This window comes from Aulonocara sp. 'chitande type north' Nkhata Bay, linkage group LG11 (genome assembly GCF_057382095.1).
Source record: "Aulonocara sp. 'chitande type north' Nkhata Bay isolate Kocher_YH1m ecotype deep benthic linkage group LG11, A_spYH_male_GT1.1, whole genome shotgun sequence".
In the NCBI taxonomy this organism is placed as follows: domain Eukaryota; kingdom Metazoa; phylum Chordata; class Actinopteri; order Cichliformes; family Cichlidae; genus Aulonocara; species Aulonocara sp. 'chitande type north' Nkhata Bay.
In genome coordinates this window covers 36,420,512-36,437,744 of record NC_141354.1, presented here as the reverse complement: position 1 = coordinate 36,437,744, position 17,233 = coordinate 36,420,512, and the positions used below count along the sequence as shown (strand labels likewise).

Here is a 17,233-nt window from a genome sequence, read left to right as displayed (position 1 = left end):
TGAGCCCTCATCTGGGACTCTCCTCAGCTCTTTCTGGGACAGTGGCGCGGCTGCCCCTCTGTTGGTCTTCCTTGGTCTCTTGTGTTCTGGGGGCCTCTGGATGTCTGGAGTTTTGATCTCCTCCACACCTGCTTCACGCCCTGGAGGACGGGGCTGTGGCCCCCCCACACCCTCTAGCAGATTATTACATGAAGGAACCTTTTAAAAAAACAAAAAACAAGCGCGTCCATGCTCACAGGTGTACACACGGGTGATCACACCCACAAACTACACCCTTTTTGGCTCCTACCTCAAAGCACACTGTGTTCTGTTGTGCTGCACAATAATGTTTAACATTTAGTATTTACTGTCATATTCCCATATATCATTGTGATGTTGTTTATTCTATTACTCTTGTTCTCTTCTGCTTGCTTTCTTTTTTCTTTCTCAGCAGGTGATCCAGGTGATTGATATATGCATTTTTTTTCTCTGCCCATTCTGTTGGTTTTTGTCTTTTGCCCTTCTCCCCCGTCCCTCTTCTCAGCTGTTTCTCTTTCCCTCTTTCTTTCTCCCCTTCTTTCCCCCAGTCAAGTCTGTCCCGTATTCAGTAAGTGAAAAAAAAAAAAAAAAAAAAAAAAAAAGAATACCTAAAGAAATTACAAAAAAATCTGCCTAGTTTTGGCCTATATACTGTGTATGTTTACACATGTCAGTGGAGTATGTCCATGAGACACATGTTATAAATGTACCAGCTGTTCTTTAAATATGTGTAATTTTGCAAGAAATAGTTATTTTAAGAAAAGAAGAAAATACATCAGTATTGCAAACTTCTTATTAGGGTTTGTGTTTGTGCACAGTAGTGCCAAAGCTGACCTCTGTGTGTGTTTATTTTCATACAGATGAAAACTGTTTTAAGTTCATATGAAGAAAATTCGACTAGTTTGGCCTTAAATGTTTCCAAGAAAACAATGAATGAATCACATTTGTCAAGTTCTTTGGTCTGGAAACTGTAGCAGAGCCACTGAGCCAACATCTATTTAAAAAAAAAAAATAGAAATTAATCTCTCTGCTGTTAGAAACCAGAAAAAAGAAGAGAACAATCCTGCTAGTTTACCTTCTTTTTGTTTCCTTTTCTGATCCTGTTGCAGAGTCCTCTTCTCTCTCATCCAAACCTGAGCAAATAAAGCGTCAGTCTCTCTTTCAGACAAACAGAAAACCTATTTAGAGGAAATTCCTTTCCAGCGAGAACAGGGAAAGTCTGAATAGTGTAGAGCGACACTGAGCCCCGCTCAACAGGTGGGGAGAACGTGTCCCTGTGAACTATAATAGAGAGAGGTCTGGATTTTTTACCACATGGGAAACTGTTCAATATTACATAAGGGTCTCCGATTTCTCTGATATATAAAACAGTCCCAGACACAGGACCGTGCATCATCTGAGCTGGAGTTATTCAGCGATGTATAATGCAGCAAGGTTAAGATGAAACACACAAGTATTAACACAATGAAAACTGCTGAGTTTATTCTGTTTCAGTGAAATCTCTTTGTGTTTCTTCTAAACTACTTTAATAAACTCCTGATAAAGTGAGTGGTCTGAAACTGCGTGGGTCTTTTGTACTTGCACTCAGGGGTGGGAGGGATTTGGTGCCCTGCTTTTGGAGGATGTTTTCTGGGAGCTGCCCAGTTATAGGAAAACCGTAAACCCCGACTGTATGAACTTAGGTTAATGACAGAATACAAAAGAAGAAATTTCTGTGATTGCAATCATGATCAATTAAGAGTACAATATGCCAGATTTTAGCTCAATCAGTAAAGTGACGCAATAATGTTAAAAATGCACTTTTTTTTCTGACTAAGACTCAGAAGAAATATTGATTTTAATAATGATTTCTGATCATGCTGATGAAAGCCACGAGCTAAAACAGGGCAGTCTAAGAATAAGTTGTTTTATGTAAGTGTTGCAGAGTTTTGGCTTATTTTTCCTTCTTTATGTACCTTAAGTAGGTTTGTGCCAGAAACTTCTATTGCTTTAAAGGTGTTTGGGACCATCCTTAACGACCCTCTGCCCCTTTGAGTCAGTTGTACAGTTAATGTGGTTCATGAATCTGAGTGGGATGGACGCCTCTTTGGTGAGGTGAGAATGACTTGTTGATGACTGTTCTGTGCTTGGTCCCCCAATTTAGGTTTAAGGTGTATGGACTCAATTCTGCAGTAGCTCTTCAACATTATGGATTCATTTCATAGCACAAACTTTGTGGCTTTACCTTTTACAACTAAAGAATTTGGAGATTTTTTACAAAAGAAACTTTGCTTATGAAAAGCACATGAAAGAGAAAACAAAGCTTTCTTTAATACAATGAGAATTTATTCAAACGGTGCAAAAAAATTAATAATTATAATAATAATAACAACCTAACATAAAATCTGATGTTCTTTCTGTCCAGATTGCACTGTCACACAGCCTTAGAGCTCTCCTCTCAAAACTAAAAGGAAAAAAGAAAAATATTTATTCGATAAAAATAAAATAAATAAAATAAAACCAACTAAAATACCAGGACAGCTGAAATTAAGCTCAGATAATGCACAAATTTGGTAGAATGTTTTGCCATTTACATGCAACATTTTCAGTCCCATGCAACTCAAAAGTATTCCATGTTAATGTTTCTGAGGAGGAATCTTCTGCTCTCACAGAAACGACAGTGTCAACGATATAGAAAAATATAATCGGATCGGTTTTGTCACCAAACTAATTCTGAGCCATTTCTCTTCTGGTTTGGAGGAAATGAGCTGGGTCAATATCACCTGGCACAGGAAATGGTTGCTGCAGCAAATAAAACCTCATTTACAAATTAAAGAAGAAGAAAAAAAAGGGCAATAAAATAAAAGCCAGACTGCTAGACAATTAGCCATGTGAGAAAGAACATCCTAAAATCATTTCAACTAAACATTCCACAAGGAACCCTATTTTAAAAAAAAAAAAATCTCACTATAAATATATATTCTCGAATTATTAGGTCAGCATTGAGGAAATTAGTTTGCAATGAGAGAGCCTCGAGTATGAAAAGGCTCGTCTGCGGGGTCACCTTCAACAGCCAAAATGTCTTTATTCCTAACGCCAGTTATACCCCAAATACAGCCTCTTACAATCCCGACCTGTTTTCATGTCCAACAATATACATTCTTACCCTTTAAAAACACTGTAAAACTTTGGGCTTACAAAAATAACTCCGAACATATTTATACATCCTCTCACTGTTTTTTTTTTTTTCTTCAATACAAAAAAAGTGTTCGTAGCCTGTAAAGTCTGATGTTTTACATGTTTCTGAGGCATCCATGTCATTGCAAAAAAATTAAATTGAAAAAAGGTTTGTAAGCTAATTATTACTATGGAGGGAAGGAAAGGGTATGCACACATACACATAAAAAAATAATTAAATTTAAAAAAACAAAAAACAAAACAGGCATCAGCACTCAGAGAAACGCTTGCCGGTCGGGTCTCATCTCAATGAAAACAAATCCACTTTCATGAACACATGATGACACACAAACACAGCAAATGCCTTTTGGGGAAAGAGCAAAACGTCAGTGTTTTAATGTTGTTAAAGCTATAAAGCACAGCAAAAAGAAAAAAGCTGAAGAAATTCTGGTCCTTTGACCAGCATTAGAGAAAATACTGTGTTACACAGAGTGAAATTAAGCCTGAAGAAATTAGTCAGAAACATTTGGTTTTTGTGTGTTTGCAGGTTTGCAGGAGAGAAAAGTACAAACCAAGAAAAACGAAAGAAGGGCGCCCTCGTTTGGAAGAGGCAGTGTATTGCAGACTGAATTGTGCTTCTCTAAAGCCCTTTGCAGACACCCTGATCCTTTTCTGTAAAAGGTCACAACAGCAAATCTACGAGGCCAACTGCCAGTTGAGGTTTAGGTTTAGGTATGCTTTCTTTTGAGGCCGGTCACGCGGGAGCCAGCTGTGCTCCAGCTGCAGGTGAGGATTACTGTATTATTTTAGGTTTAGTAAGTAATGTGGGAATTGTACTAAAATGAAAACATTGACTGACACTAGCTCAGCTCATCAGAGAAAACCAGAAACACAAATTACAGCCACGTCACGACATCTCTGACTGTGTTACTTATTTGATACTTCTTTCTTTACTCAGTCCAGAAGAGACAGACCTCTTTCTCTGAATCTGATGTGGCGGTTCAGACTGCGAATTAAACACAGTCAGACTTCTCGAGCTGACGTAAAGTATTTTGCACATATGGATGTACACAGTGGATCTCTCCATCAGTGTCGCCAGTGTTAGAAAGCAATAACAGCATGATGTCAAGTATCTCACGTCTGAAAAGGACAAGAGTACAACAACCAGAGTTGCTCTGTCAAAGTTAATCACCATAGCTTAATTACAGGGGGAAATAATAAATATTAGAAATTAATTTGTCAACAACTAAAACAGTCTTAAAGAAAAAAAGAAGAAAAAAATCAAACTGAACACTTCATCAGACTCATGAAATAATTTGCTGAGTTTTGGGTACAGAATTTGTGAAAACCGCAGGCAAGCAGTGGATACTTGAAGTTGGCCTCTTGGTTTGCAAATGCTGAAAAAAGGCAACTGGGACACTGAGCGAGATGGTGACACCATCTTCTGCGTCCTGCAACAAAAAATCGTCTGACCCGTGGTCTCTGACTTCCCAGAACCAGAGGTGGCAGTGTCTGCACCAACTAAAAACCAGTAAAGCTCTGAGTTCACAGACATCAGGAAAAGTGCTCAAATTTGTGCAAAAACAACCAACTTTGACAGACCGAATGCAAAAATAAAAAACAAAAACAAAAAAAACTTCAGCAGAACCTCTAAATTTGCAGTAAATAGCCAAACCAATAAGCAGCTAATTAATCAGAACACCTTATTAATTAAAATTTCAGGGGAGACCACATAAAACATGTTTTACATTTCTAAACCTTCAGAGAGAACAGAGGGAAAATATTATAAAATTAATATTTAAAAAACAACAACAAAAAAAACCCCAGAATTTGTTAATACCATGTCAGTTTCTCACATCCAGGCGAGTGTTTGTGTCAGTTTGCGTCATGGAGAGAGAAATCGCCACTGATTAACGCAACATGTTTGGTAACAAAGCCATAAATTTTCTCCTAAAAAAAAATCCCAAAATGTGCTTATTAATGTTCAACTAAATTAAGTTATTGACTGTTGTCTCCAAAAATCTGCTGTTCTGAACGTTAAGTTTCATCTCACATTTCACATATTATTGCATCTCGAGGCCACACAAACATCAACCATTGTAACAGGAAACAGGAGGACCCGAGTACAAAAAGAAAAACATTCCAACAAACAGAAGAAATACTCTGGACCGGGACAGTACCTTACCATCGTACTATGTTTCTATCTTGTCTTTGATCTATGATGCCCGGTCAATCATGTGACCTGGTCAATAGCTCTTAATATTAAAGAAAAAAAAAAAAGAGGGGGGGGGGGGGGGAGGGGGGCTGACATCTTCATAATCCAATTTACAGCATTGGACAAAAATGCAGATTTTTTTTTAAGTGATAGTTACTTTGCCCGAATGAGTGCAGTGCAGAGCAGTCGTCTTAAACGCGTTCTGTAACATTAGCACCGCAGCAGCCTACAGAACGCTTATCATGAGCATCACACGACAGTTTCAGTGTGCATTTTATGCGACAAAAGAGGAAAAAAAGCAACTCGACGAGGATTAATTGTGCTGTTTCCCGAGGTACAAGCATCTAATGATAATAGTGTTAATATCTGTATCTGTAACACTGAAATCACCTTATAACCAGACGTGACTTCAAACATCCCTTAATGAACCAATCCAATCATCACAGAATAGAAATGGAGCAGAGACACTCACGCCTTTTCCGTTTGTGCTTGCATCTCTGTTTATGTTGTAGTGTAAGTATTACTTAGTGTGGATGTGTGTTCTGTACATGTATTGATGAGTGTCATGTATGATGCCTGCCATATACATTCGCTCCACTAGGAGGAGATAGTAGCAAGGCGTTCCAACTCCAAGACTTGAGAGTTTGCAGTTCTCTCTCTCACGCGCGCACACACACGCGCACACACACAGACACACACACTCGTACACAACGCCTGCATAAGAGCCACAGCAAAATGTAACAGAAGTGCAGTTTACTCTAAGGTCTAACGTGACCCTGGCAGTCAAAGACCACCTTGTGTATCCTGTAGTTATGTAGCCTCACTTGGTACTTTCAACAGGTAATGACACGGCTAAGAATAAAAGATGAGGGAGGTGGTTGCCCTGTCCCTCGTCCATCCACAGGCTGATCCGCTCCAGTCGTGAAAAAGGCCACTCGTCAAATTCAAGCCACAACGGGGTCTGCTCAGAACCTGTGGATGGCCGGTTCTGTCTCCCTCTTCTTCAGCTCTTCCCGGTAACAGTAGGAGCAGTAGTTGCCCGTCTCGGGGTGTCCGTAGTAGTTGCAGTTGGGTGTCCGACAGCGGCTGGACTGCAGGCCGGCCAATCCGCTAGCACTGCCCAACGAGTAGTGTCTGACAGGGGGCTGCCCGTTCCGACAGTCTAGATTGGAGCTCATGTCCCGGAAGCCGTTGGTGTAGTTCCCAGTGGTGAGTTCAGCCCCGGGGTAGTCCGGTGGGTCGAATTCGGGGGGATATGAGGGTGCGAGGCGGGAAGGACTGAGGGAGGAGGGGCCTTGCGAGTTATTGTACTGGGGATGGGAGGGAGGCTGTGCAGTGGGGCCGTGCCGGGGGAGGGTTGCATACGAGGGGAGGCCAGGGTAAGAGATTGCCGAGGAGCCACCAGCTAGCTGGCGTCGATTATCAACGTAGCTATGCATGTGAAGATGCTGGGTCAGGGGGGCTGCAGGAAGAGGCTGGTCAATGAAGGAGGGCCTGGGGATGGGCACAACAGCCGAGTACATAGAGGGACTCAAAGGAGACAGCTTAAGCGTGTTGAAGGAAGGCGACGAGTTCTCCGATAGCTCCTCTTTGGGCTCGTAAGGCCGGTAACTTAGCTCTGAACAACCAACCACCTCCTTCTTGGGGGGTTGGAGGCTGTTAGCGATGCTTTTCCTCTCTGCCTCGCGGCGCTGTTGTTCCTGCTCAGCCCGGAAGCGCTCCTCTGCATCGGCGAGGTAACGCTGGATCATCTCCTCCTGGAAGGGCTGCCTGTTGCTGGTGGTGAGGAGGCTGGCAAAGATGAACTTCCTCTCCCCCTGCATGGCGGCCCGCAGGATGCCGAGGCTGACCTTCACATCGGCGCTGTACTTGTAGGGCTCGCTCTCAGTGCTGCTCCCACCACTGCTGCTCATGCTGCTCCCGGCTCCATTGAGACGCTCGCTGCCCGAGGAGGGAGAGCCTTTCCCAGAATCCTCAGAGGCGTGGGCAGAAGGCGAGCTATCCTTGCTGCCCTTCCTCCCTCTAAATGAGCCTTTCTTCTTCTCCCCACCCTCTTGCTTGGCACCTCCAGCTCCAACATTTTTTCCTGGCATCAGCCCACCCACGTTTTTCTTAAACTTGCTGCCCAGGCTCTTTCCAAAACTGCCAAGCTTATTGGCCACAGAGTCTGCCCTCTTCTTGTCTTTATCCTTGTCCTTCTCCTTCTTGGTTTTGTCCTTCCCTGCTGATCCACTGCTGGATGAACTAGATGAAGAGGAGGAGCTGTTCTTGGCCAAAGATCCCCCTCCATTGACTGTTGATCCTGTGGTTGTGTCTCCGTTGCCATTGGAGCTGCTGCTGACAGACTCCTTGTCCGATTCTCCGGAGTCAGGAGGCGACCGGGCATCTTCTCCAGCTGATGCCGTAGGAGACTCCGGCTGGGCCAGCGGGGCTTGCTGCAACAAACAAAGCAGAACAAGTTCTAGTGAAAAAAATTGCAGACAAGTAGGAGAAAATTATACAACTATATAACCAAGGTCCACCACATTTATGGCAGAAGAAAGGTATGAAGAAAGTGAAAAAAGTGATTCAAGAAGCTCTTTTTTGCTCCCAAATGCTGAAAAAAAAAAAAACATGTCCAGATGTCATTTAACTTCTACAAACACGACCTGCAGTGATGCAGTGACCGAAATCAGATAAATGCACCATTTTTCAGAAACTAAGCCATCACGTGGCTATCCTGTGGAAACAGAAAAACTCCCTCTAACAACACAGGGCTTCATGTAAGCTGCCATTCCTTGTAGCATAACCATGAAACTGCTATGAACTTGCTCGTCCGAGCTTCCTGACGTTACCACATGGGACACAAGAGGAGCTTTGTGATAGTGTTTACATGGCGTGACTTTTTGACCTGAACGGGCCACTGTTGTTTGTTTTCACATATACAGCAGTCAGAGGGAGAGCTGGCCCAAAGGAAAAGGAAAGAAATTCTGCTCTTGTTTGTAATAATTGAAGGAATTAACATTCATCACCAACCCCTGAAGCATTTATCTGATTACATCAGGATTTAGTTCCTTTTCTAATAACCCAAAACCAGATTTGTCTGGCAAAGTATTAAAGTCTTCAATTCTGAGCCATCTTCCTCAGCTAACTTGTCAGCCATTTCACAAGAAGTGCTGGATTAAAAATCCTTACCTCGCATGGCAGGGGCAGCCAGGTGACCGTCATGTAGCTGTGCAACATCTGGAGCTTGGCCTCCAAAGAAAGAGCCACACTGGGTCGAAGGGGGAAGGAAAGGGAGAGAGAGAGAAAAACAAGGTAAAGTTCAGTGAGAGGGAACTTTCTGCCAGGGCTTCCTGTGCTAATGGAAAAGTAATTACTGTTGTTGTTTGGGTAGCCGATCACGTTATTTTTATAATGTAACAGCGTTTTTGTCATTACACAGACAACAGTCATGAGCTGGATTCTAAAGCATCATAATAACGGGCAGAAAAATAGATACAAAACAAGCTGCAAAGGGAAGTCAACAACAAAAACACAGCGGTGAAGAGAGATTTAGGTCTTACAGTGAGAACAAGATGTGAAAGCATAAAAACAGAACATAAGTTGTTTCATGTGATAAATGGCAGTCAGTTGCCTTCTTAGAGTGAACCTACATCTACAGCTATATCTATCAAATAAGGAGGTTGGCATACGTATAAGTAATCCCTGGTGAGCCTAAAGTTCAGGCTGCTGTAAATGTTCAATTTCTGATGGGTTTTTTTTTTTTTTTCATTTTTGGTTCTGAATGATGTCATTAAGCAACAATGTCTCTAATATGGTCACCTCGGATACGCAGCATTGTCGTTAAGCATAAGAAAGCTGGGCAATACTTTTAATTGCTCATAAATAAACAGTAACAAGTAAATTTTGCCATTTAATGTAACATTCACTGTATTTTTTTTCTTTTGTTGTAAATTTGCCCTGTGTAATGTTGAGGAGATGCTGATTAATTGCACCATTATTCGAATAAGTAAAGGAAATACTTATTTCTTGTCTTATTTCTTCTATTTTATTCCTTACTTGTGTGTGAATCTGCATACTCCATTTTTCACTTTCCTGCTGGAACACATGAATTTCCTTAATGAGGATAATAAAGGATATTTCTATTATTTCCATTTCTATTATATAACAGCATAACAACAGACTGAGGACAGCTAAACACTGCAGTGCATCTATAAATATAATTGTGGTTGGCTTTTAAAAAACTGAAATTTATATTACTATTACTTGTTTTACAAATATTAAAAAGACAGATGTCTTTTTCCCCCATGTTTTACAATCGTAAACAAGCAAATAGCTTCAAGTACGTGACATATACAACCGTGTGTGCATGTCATCAAAATCTGCCTCGAAGACTCGCCTCCATCTCACCCTGCCCCTAGCATCCTCCTCTGTCACGCCAACAGTCTGCATGTCCTCCGTCACTGTATCCATGAATCTTATCTGAGGTGTTCTTTTCTCCTCCTACCAGGCAGCTCCATGTACATCATCTGTCTAATATATCCACTGTCCCTCCTCTGCACATGTCCAAACAATCTCAGCCTTGCCTCGCTCGACCTGAGCCGTCCCTCTGATGCACTGACTTCTAATCCTGTCATTCCTGTTCACTCCAAGTAAAAATCTTAACATCCTTGGCTCGGCTCTGCCTCCTCTTTTTTTTCTTTTTCTTTTTAGTGCCACCATGACCAAACCACCCATCATAGCAGGTCTTATTACCATCTTGTAAACCTGCCCTTTCACTCAGATAAGCCATCTTTCTCACTGCCTATCAACTCACAATTAATGATGGGTATTATAAAGTGTGACCAAAAGTCACTTTAAAATAAGCTCCTGTACAAAATAAGGAATTAATCCAAACAGTGACTCATAGAAAGCTGCTCTGTCAGAGTCCCCGAGTACAAAGACTGAGCTGGAAATAATGAGAATACGTGCTCTTTAAAGGTAAAGTTAAAATAAAGTAAGTAAAGACTCACATGGATCTAAATGGTGGAGTAAATGGCAAAATCACTAAAAGCATCTCATTGTCGTATACTCTTGTTGTGCTATGGCCTTTTAAGTCAATGACCTTTTCAAACAATGTTAACAGCCACTCACATAACATCATCTCAGCCCGCCGTTTCATCTGAATAAGACCTCTGGTGTCACTCACTGACGTAAATAGGGTGGAAGGTTTTTTTTTTTTGCAGAGCGGCTATTTTAGTGCTCGTTCCTCTGGTTCATTCATAGAGAAGCGTCTGAGCTAATCTAATTGTCACTAATCTGGAGTCAGCAGTCAATCCCTACACACTGAGACTCGTGTTAAAGAGACAGCTGTCAATAAGGGCAAGCACGCACAAGTGAGCATGTGCCACTCTAGTTGTTAACCGTGTCCTTTGTAAGTGACAAACCAAACAGAACAGACAACCAAAGCTGGATTTAAAAAAGTAAAATCTTTTTGTACCTTGCTAGCATCACGTTGTCTGTGTCATCTTTCCCCCACTCCCAGTCCTTCCCTGGATCCACAGCAAAGTGCAGTGGCAGCATTTTGTGCTCTGAGTCAGTGAGAGGGATCACAACTGCTGGTGGAAACAAGAATAAACATCAGAAAACAATAAAAAAAATACACCTACATAAGTGAGGACTGTGGGCAAACAGCATCTTTCATCTCCTATTTAATATTTAGCAGTTGGCTTTGGATGGTTTTGAGTTTTCTGTGCAGTGAATTTCAAGTATAGAACTGTGCATAAAATCAGGATTTAGACTCCACTCTTGCAATCGGAAAACATTAAATCACTGCATGGTCTGAATTCCCATGCTATTGACATTAGCATGGGAATTCAGACTATGGCTGCGTCCTTATTTGATTGCAAATCCTTCCAAGGCTGCATCAGGAGTAGTATAAACAAGGCTCCCCACAAATGTGACTCGACCTATCCCAAGATTCACTGCATGCCAAAGAAGTCACAAAGTGAAGGAGCAGACCAGCCACGTCCGAGCCAGAAGCACAGCCTTGGATTCCTGGGGTCACTGGGGTTTTTTTGTGGGCAGTTTTTTAGTGTGCAAATACTGTCAGAGGCATTCACCGTAGTTTAGCCAAGTTCAGGCGAGAGTGCAGTACTTACAAAAAGAGAAGAGAGCTGTGACTAAATGGAAAACCAATCTACACATGAGTGTGCTGGTGCTCTAATGTTAATAATATCTTTTTTTTCCAGTTGTTTAAAAACAACAACAACACAAAAACACATTTTAAAAATATCCCAGTTAGCATCATTACTGGACCCCTGATAACATCTTTCATCTTGTATTTTTAGCCCAACCTGGAGCTGAGCTCCATGGATCATGGAAGCCCAGTTCTCTTTAGTCATCATTCCCAAATAAATCATCAAGAACAATACGCAAAAAGGACTTCCCCATCAAGCAGCGGCACCAAGCTGTAAAGTAAGAAAGAAACCCCTAGTGCTTACTAGAAACTCATCAACTTCTCTGGGGGAATATTTGTATAAGCATTCCCCTGATTGATGTACTCGCCTTTATGGCTTTAAGATATCAGCTGCTTACTACCAGCCCTTGAAAAAGGAATCAATATTTATGCGATCATTTTAAAGGATGATGGAGAGCATCACCTTGCTCTTTTGAGCTGTCCTTCTGTTCCATGGAGACCAGAGCAGAGAAGTGCGCCTGATCGTATGCCAGGACCAGCGGAGAGCGATGGCACTTGGCAGATGGCACTTCCAGCGGTAGGTAGATGCCTCCGAATGGGATGGGAGCAAAAGCTGGAGGGTGAGTAATAAGCACATTAAACATCTGCGAAACGGGACCTCAGCTCTGTTTCTCAGTCAGTAAAGCACAACAGAAACATACGAGTAAAATAAAGATATACAAGGACAATACCTCACTTGTTGGAAGATTTTTAATCTACTTGAAATGGAAAAGATCATTATCAAAAAACAACAACAGCTACTAAAAGATAGCAAACTGTTCATGCTTCAGTTTATTCCCAAGAATGCTGGTTTCACATTTGTTTTTCCAAACAAAGTGCTCCAATATATTTATTTAACCTTATTCCACAAGGAAGTGAAACTCTAATGTTATTAAGATGAGTCTTTTGTGAGACCTGTCCTGGGACGAGACAGGCAAGCCGTCACAGCCCAGCTGTAACCAGAGAAACCCTCTGAAGCACGGGGAAAACATAAAAGGCTGCCAGGAGTTCATACTGTTTGTTTTAACTTTAAGATATCAGAAGGGCAGAGTTCATTTGAAATACTGCAATCATGAATCATGGATTATCTGGTTCAAAGCTTTTGTTTGGCCTCAGTTTTGTAATCTGTAAATGACAAACATCTACACTCCTGTTCACAGAAAAATAGTCTTAAAAAAAGCTGAGCTCATCTGGAATCTTAATCCCACGTGAATGTACCCAACTAATTTCCACTAACGCTGGAAAACACAGTTTTTCATAAACTGGCTGCTCATACAAATAAAACTAGCCTTTACATCACTTTGAGATTGTTGTGCTGCAGCTGCTAATGTTTTCTGGTTCCGTGACTTTATGAAAAGCCCATTTCTGGTCTGTGACTTCATATCTTTCATAAGCTGGAGATTCGAGGATCCAAATGAAGACAGATTATGATCTTTGAAGGGGAAAAATACATTTTCTGGGTATAAGTGGACAGAAAATAAACAGGCCCTGCTACATTTGTGTAAGGAGGCCGGCAACACCACTTTTGTGTCTTCCATCAACAGCTTTCATCGCTTTCTGTCTCAGCTAGCCTGTTAGCTTGAAGCTGCAGCATGTGCACAGAAAGACTGTCGATGTGCAGACCACGGCTTCAGTGGGTCATTGGGAATAAAAAAAAAAAAAAAATTACAGGAAACACCTTTAGTTGTACCGTAGTTTTTGTCAGTTTGGTCAAATCAACAATCCCACCCACTGATAGTGAAGATGACCCACACGAGCAGCTCTAAGGTTTTTACAGATGATGGTCCAAAAAAAAAAACAAAAAAAAAAAAAAACAAAAAAACAGAAGACGGGCTACAGCAGCAGAGGACCACACTGTGTGCCACTCCTGACAGCCAGTAAATGTTGTCAGACTTAGTTAATTTCTGCTGTAACTAATAAGGTGGCAGTTGAGTGTATATTTACTGTGACATCTTTACATGTGTATTGTAATAAGTATTCTGAACTACTTACAACTTGCATCTAATAAAAACCTAAAAATCTACAGTGACATCTTTTTTTAACTCATTGTGTTCACGAGATTTTCCAAAAACCTGACCTCTGACCTTGAGGTAAAGGTTTATTCAAACATCGAAGAGTTTTAAGTAAATGTAGCTAAGGCATTAATTTGAAAATCCTACGTCCCCTCGATCTCGGCTTAGAGTGCTCAGAAAGTTGGGTGTTCACGCCGCACGCCCGGAGGGCTGACAACAATCCCTCATCAGACTTTCATGGCTGCAGGTTAAAAATGGAAACTAATGAAAATGGAACATTGAAAAACAATAAAACTAAACTGAAAGTGAAATAATGAAAAGTCTTTTCAGGCTTATTTACCCTCTCCTCCCGAGTCCCTCAGCATGGTGTCAGCGACCACCACGATGGGCCTTCTAAGGACATGAGCCAAGACAAAGACGTGAAACTCCTCCAAACTCTCATAAACCGGCTCGTCTGAAGACTCCACTCTGGAAACAACGACAGCAACAGTTTCTTGTTTATCAGAGATGATTGTTTACACTAAAGATAACAGTTTATTACTACCAACTTGAAACTTTGGCTAACAGTAAAACTTAAAAACCACATTGTGTTAGTGTGGCTTTGGTTTTTATAGCTTTACAGTCACTGCATTCGACCCAGTGGACTTTTTTTTGCCACAGTAAAAAAGCAGATGGACTAATGAGGGCCGGTCACTCAGTTGTGACTGTGAGTGTGCTTGTCTGTTCATGAATAAAAACATGACTGTGACTAAGTGTGCTGGGTTAACAGTCACTGCGTTGTCCGGGCCAGGCCTTACCCGTTGGTGCCGTTGGTGCTGTAGTGTATTCTCGGTTCGCTGGAGGCGAGCTTCAACAGTTCATTCCACTCTTTCTGCCACTCCTCCTCCGTGTACACCAGCCCAGACTGAGGAGAAAAGAAGGGCACACACACACACAAACACAACTGCCATTTAGAGAGGCCGTGTCAAATGTCACAAAAGCATGTACTGACGTTATGGCGTCTCACCTCAAGGTTACATGCAGACAATTGAGCCTAGAGCCTTTAGAAACATACTGTCGCTCGTACAGTAGCGACAGAGCAGAGCTGTCAACACATATTCTAAATTTTATTAAATTAAACTGCCATTGGTTTGCGAGAATCAATAATCATCTGTGGAAAATCTGGAAAAGCTGCACTGCTGCTGGCATGAGAAGAGAGCAGTGATCGAGTGTGCAGTTAAACTGACAATTAGGAAACATAAGAGGACAAATATCAGCTGAACAACTCAAGGCAAACGCGTCCAGAGTATGTTAAATGACAGGGATGCCAAATAGGTTAAAGCTCCATATGACCTTTAGATGCAAACTTGAAGCTTGATTTAGACTTTAAATCTTGAGTAGTAACTGGAAACTCCTTTTGTCCCTACACTGCAACCTTCCACGCCATTCAAGACGTCAGGGTATGCGTTGACCCGATTTGTAGTTCCATTTCTTGGGAGGTGCACGTCAGGTTACGTTGAATATTGCGGTGCAGGGTTAAAAAGCTGTTCTGGTTATAACATGGCTCTGACCCAGAAGTACAATTCAGATGTAAGGGATAGATGTGAACTTGACTCTGTCCAAGCTGCTGATCTCAAAGGTTAAATTTATAGTACTGTGTTTAATTCCTGCTATAAGTGGTCAACATTGCCGTTTGCATATAGACCTGTGCTGGTGCGTCTGCATTGCTCTGCCATCACAAGTAAAAGTGAGCTTTCATTTCAAACTTGGAGTTAATAATTTTAAATTCTTCTCCTTCCTGCTTCCACTTTAACAAAATGCAGGAAGGAGAGAAGACTTCAGAACCAACTATGAGCAAAGCAAGAAAAACACAAAGGTCTACACTGACAGCAGACAAGCTATCACATTAGCAAACTGAGCAAGCCAGAGGTAATTAGAGCATATTACATTTTGTTTCACAGAGGTATTACCTTGTTGCTTAACAACGACATGTGTTTATGCTGCATATTAAAATTATTATTATAGAAAATTAAAGAGACCTATTACAGATGTTAATGTCTCTGTCACTGCCACACTTACAGGAAGTAACAATAACAACTGTGTGATAATGATGGTAAATAGTTCACAACCCAACACTGCTAAACACAGAGTGATTAACACTCAGAGCCCTGTCTGTAAACATTACAAACTTAGCATAGTGGAACATTAACTCTTCTTACTGAGTAATGAATAGATGAGTGATAAAAACTTCAAGCGCTGCAGGTCCCTGGAGGTTTGAATTTTATGTTGAGGAAAAGATTATTCCATGTTTGTCACAGCAGAGCTTACTCAGCGTATCAACCGGCCATTCTTCTATAGCTTAACCCAATAACTGTATTTGTTAATGCTACATAGAGCTTATAAAGGACATCTCTATGTTGAAATAAATATAGAAGCTATAGAAGCAGTTATATCTCACTCTGGTTTTGTACTCGTGAGGAATTAATGCACAAAGTACGATATTCAAATGTTTTGTTTAAATGAATGGTCAAACTTGATTTTTGGCCAGTTTTGACAGCCACCAAATAAAATCAATGACCTAAATTCACACAGAGCAGCCACAGGCCCGAGCACTGCCCACGGAGCAGCTCCACTAGAGCGTGTTTGGTTTAAGTGATTTGCTTGAGGATGCCTCAGATATTCTGCTGTGAACATTATGCAGTCATTCATGTGGTTTCCTCTTACTGTGGGTATGTGCATGCTGTCTGCATCCACTTTTTTAAAAAAAAAAAAAAACATACTTGCTGTGCTACAATTTTAAGCTTTCATGAGGATAAAAGTTGTGTTTTGTAAAACAGGCTCTAAAATCCTGTTTTTGACACATTGCAAAAAAGCGTTATCAGCACGCAACTAAGAAAAAAGGTGGAGATACTTGTGCTTAGAGTTACATCTCAGAATCAATGTTTGCATTTGATATGGCCGTCAGTCATGTTGCTATGGCTGCAAAAAAAGGACAAAGGTGACTTTTCATGGTAAAAACAACAATTTTCAAAAGTTAGTTAACCAATAATGAGTTACATGGGAATTTGGTTTGATATGTAAACCTGCAAGTGCCACTTTTTTTTTTTTTAAATACAACAGCGCTGCTAAAAATGTTTGAATTTAATCCAGAGTACTGCTGCACAATTAAAAATAAATTTAAAAAATAAAATAATAAATCCTAAATACTGGTCAAAAATGCGGGAAAATAGATTTACAAGTTTCCATTTCTTTGTACTTTAATTATAATTTAACTGAAAAAACAAAGAATAACTTAAATAACTAAACTAAACATAACACAACCAGGAACAGAGTGAATTCAGGAAGGTAAGGGGTTTACAAAAATATATTTAAAAAAAAAAGTTTTCTTTTGATGAAAATGAAGGCCAAAAGACAATTTATCGAAAGTACCTGTTTTACTCCTTTCAGCTGCTCCCACACCACAGGCTTTCTCAGTTTTACCACAGATGCCCTTCCTGGTGCAACCCCATATCTTGTTTTACTAATTATTGTAAATCAAAGTTAACTGAATTTTCAAAACTCGAGTGAGGAAGACAGTCTTGTCCATAGCTAAAGTATTTACAGTTAAAAATGTAGCAGTAGTGGAGGAAACTAAATAAAAACGAAAACTAAATT

General features: G+C 40.8%; 1 protein-coding gene across 5 annotated transcripts in view; it reads right to left on the bottom strand.

Moving 5' to 3' along the window:
• Window positions 1–2,244: 2,244 nt before the first annotated feature.
• The window catches only part of otud7b (OTU deubiquitinase 7B), a 47,698-nt gene continuing 32,709 nt past the window's right edge, over window positions 2,245–17,233 (bottom strand). For 4 of the 5 annotated variants that reach the window (XM_086312401.1, XM_086312400.1, XM_086312399.1 and 1 more), the window contains 6 exons: window positions 14,398–14,504; window positions 13,941–14,068; window positions 12,013–12,162; window positions 10,851–10,968; window positions 8,564–8,642; window positions 2,245–7,824 (listed from right to left, as the gene is read on the bottom strand). In XM_086312401.1, the coding sequence (XP_086168527.1) occupies window positions 6,355–7,824; window positions 8,564–8,642; window positions 10,851–10,968; window positions 12,013–12,162; window positions 13,941–14,068; window positions 14,398–14,504 (2,052 nt within the window). In that variant the 3' untranslated portion in view covers window positions 2,245–6,354. The remainder of the gene's footprint in view (window positions 7,825–8,563; window positions 8,643–10,850; window positions 10,969–12,012; window positions 12,163–13,940; window positions 14,069–14,397; window positions 14,505–17,233) is intronic. The other variant, XM_086312402.1, reaches the window with a different exon arrangement.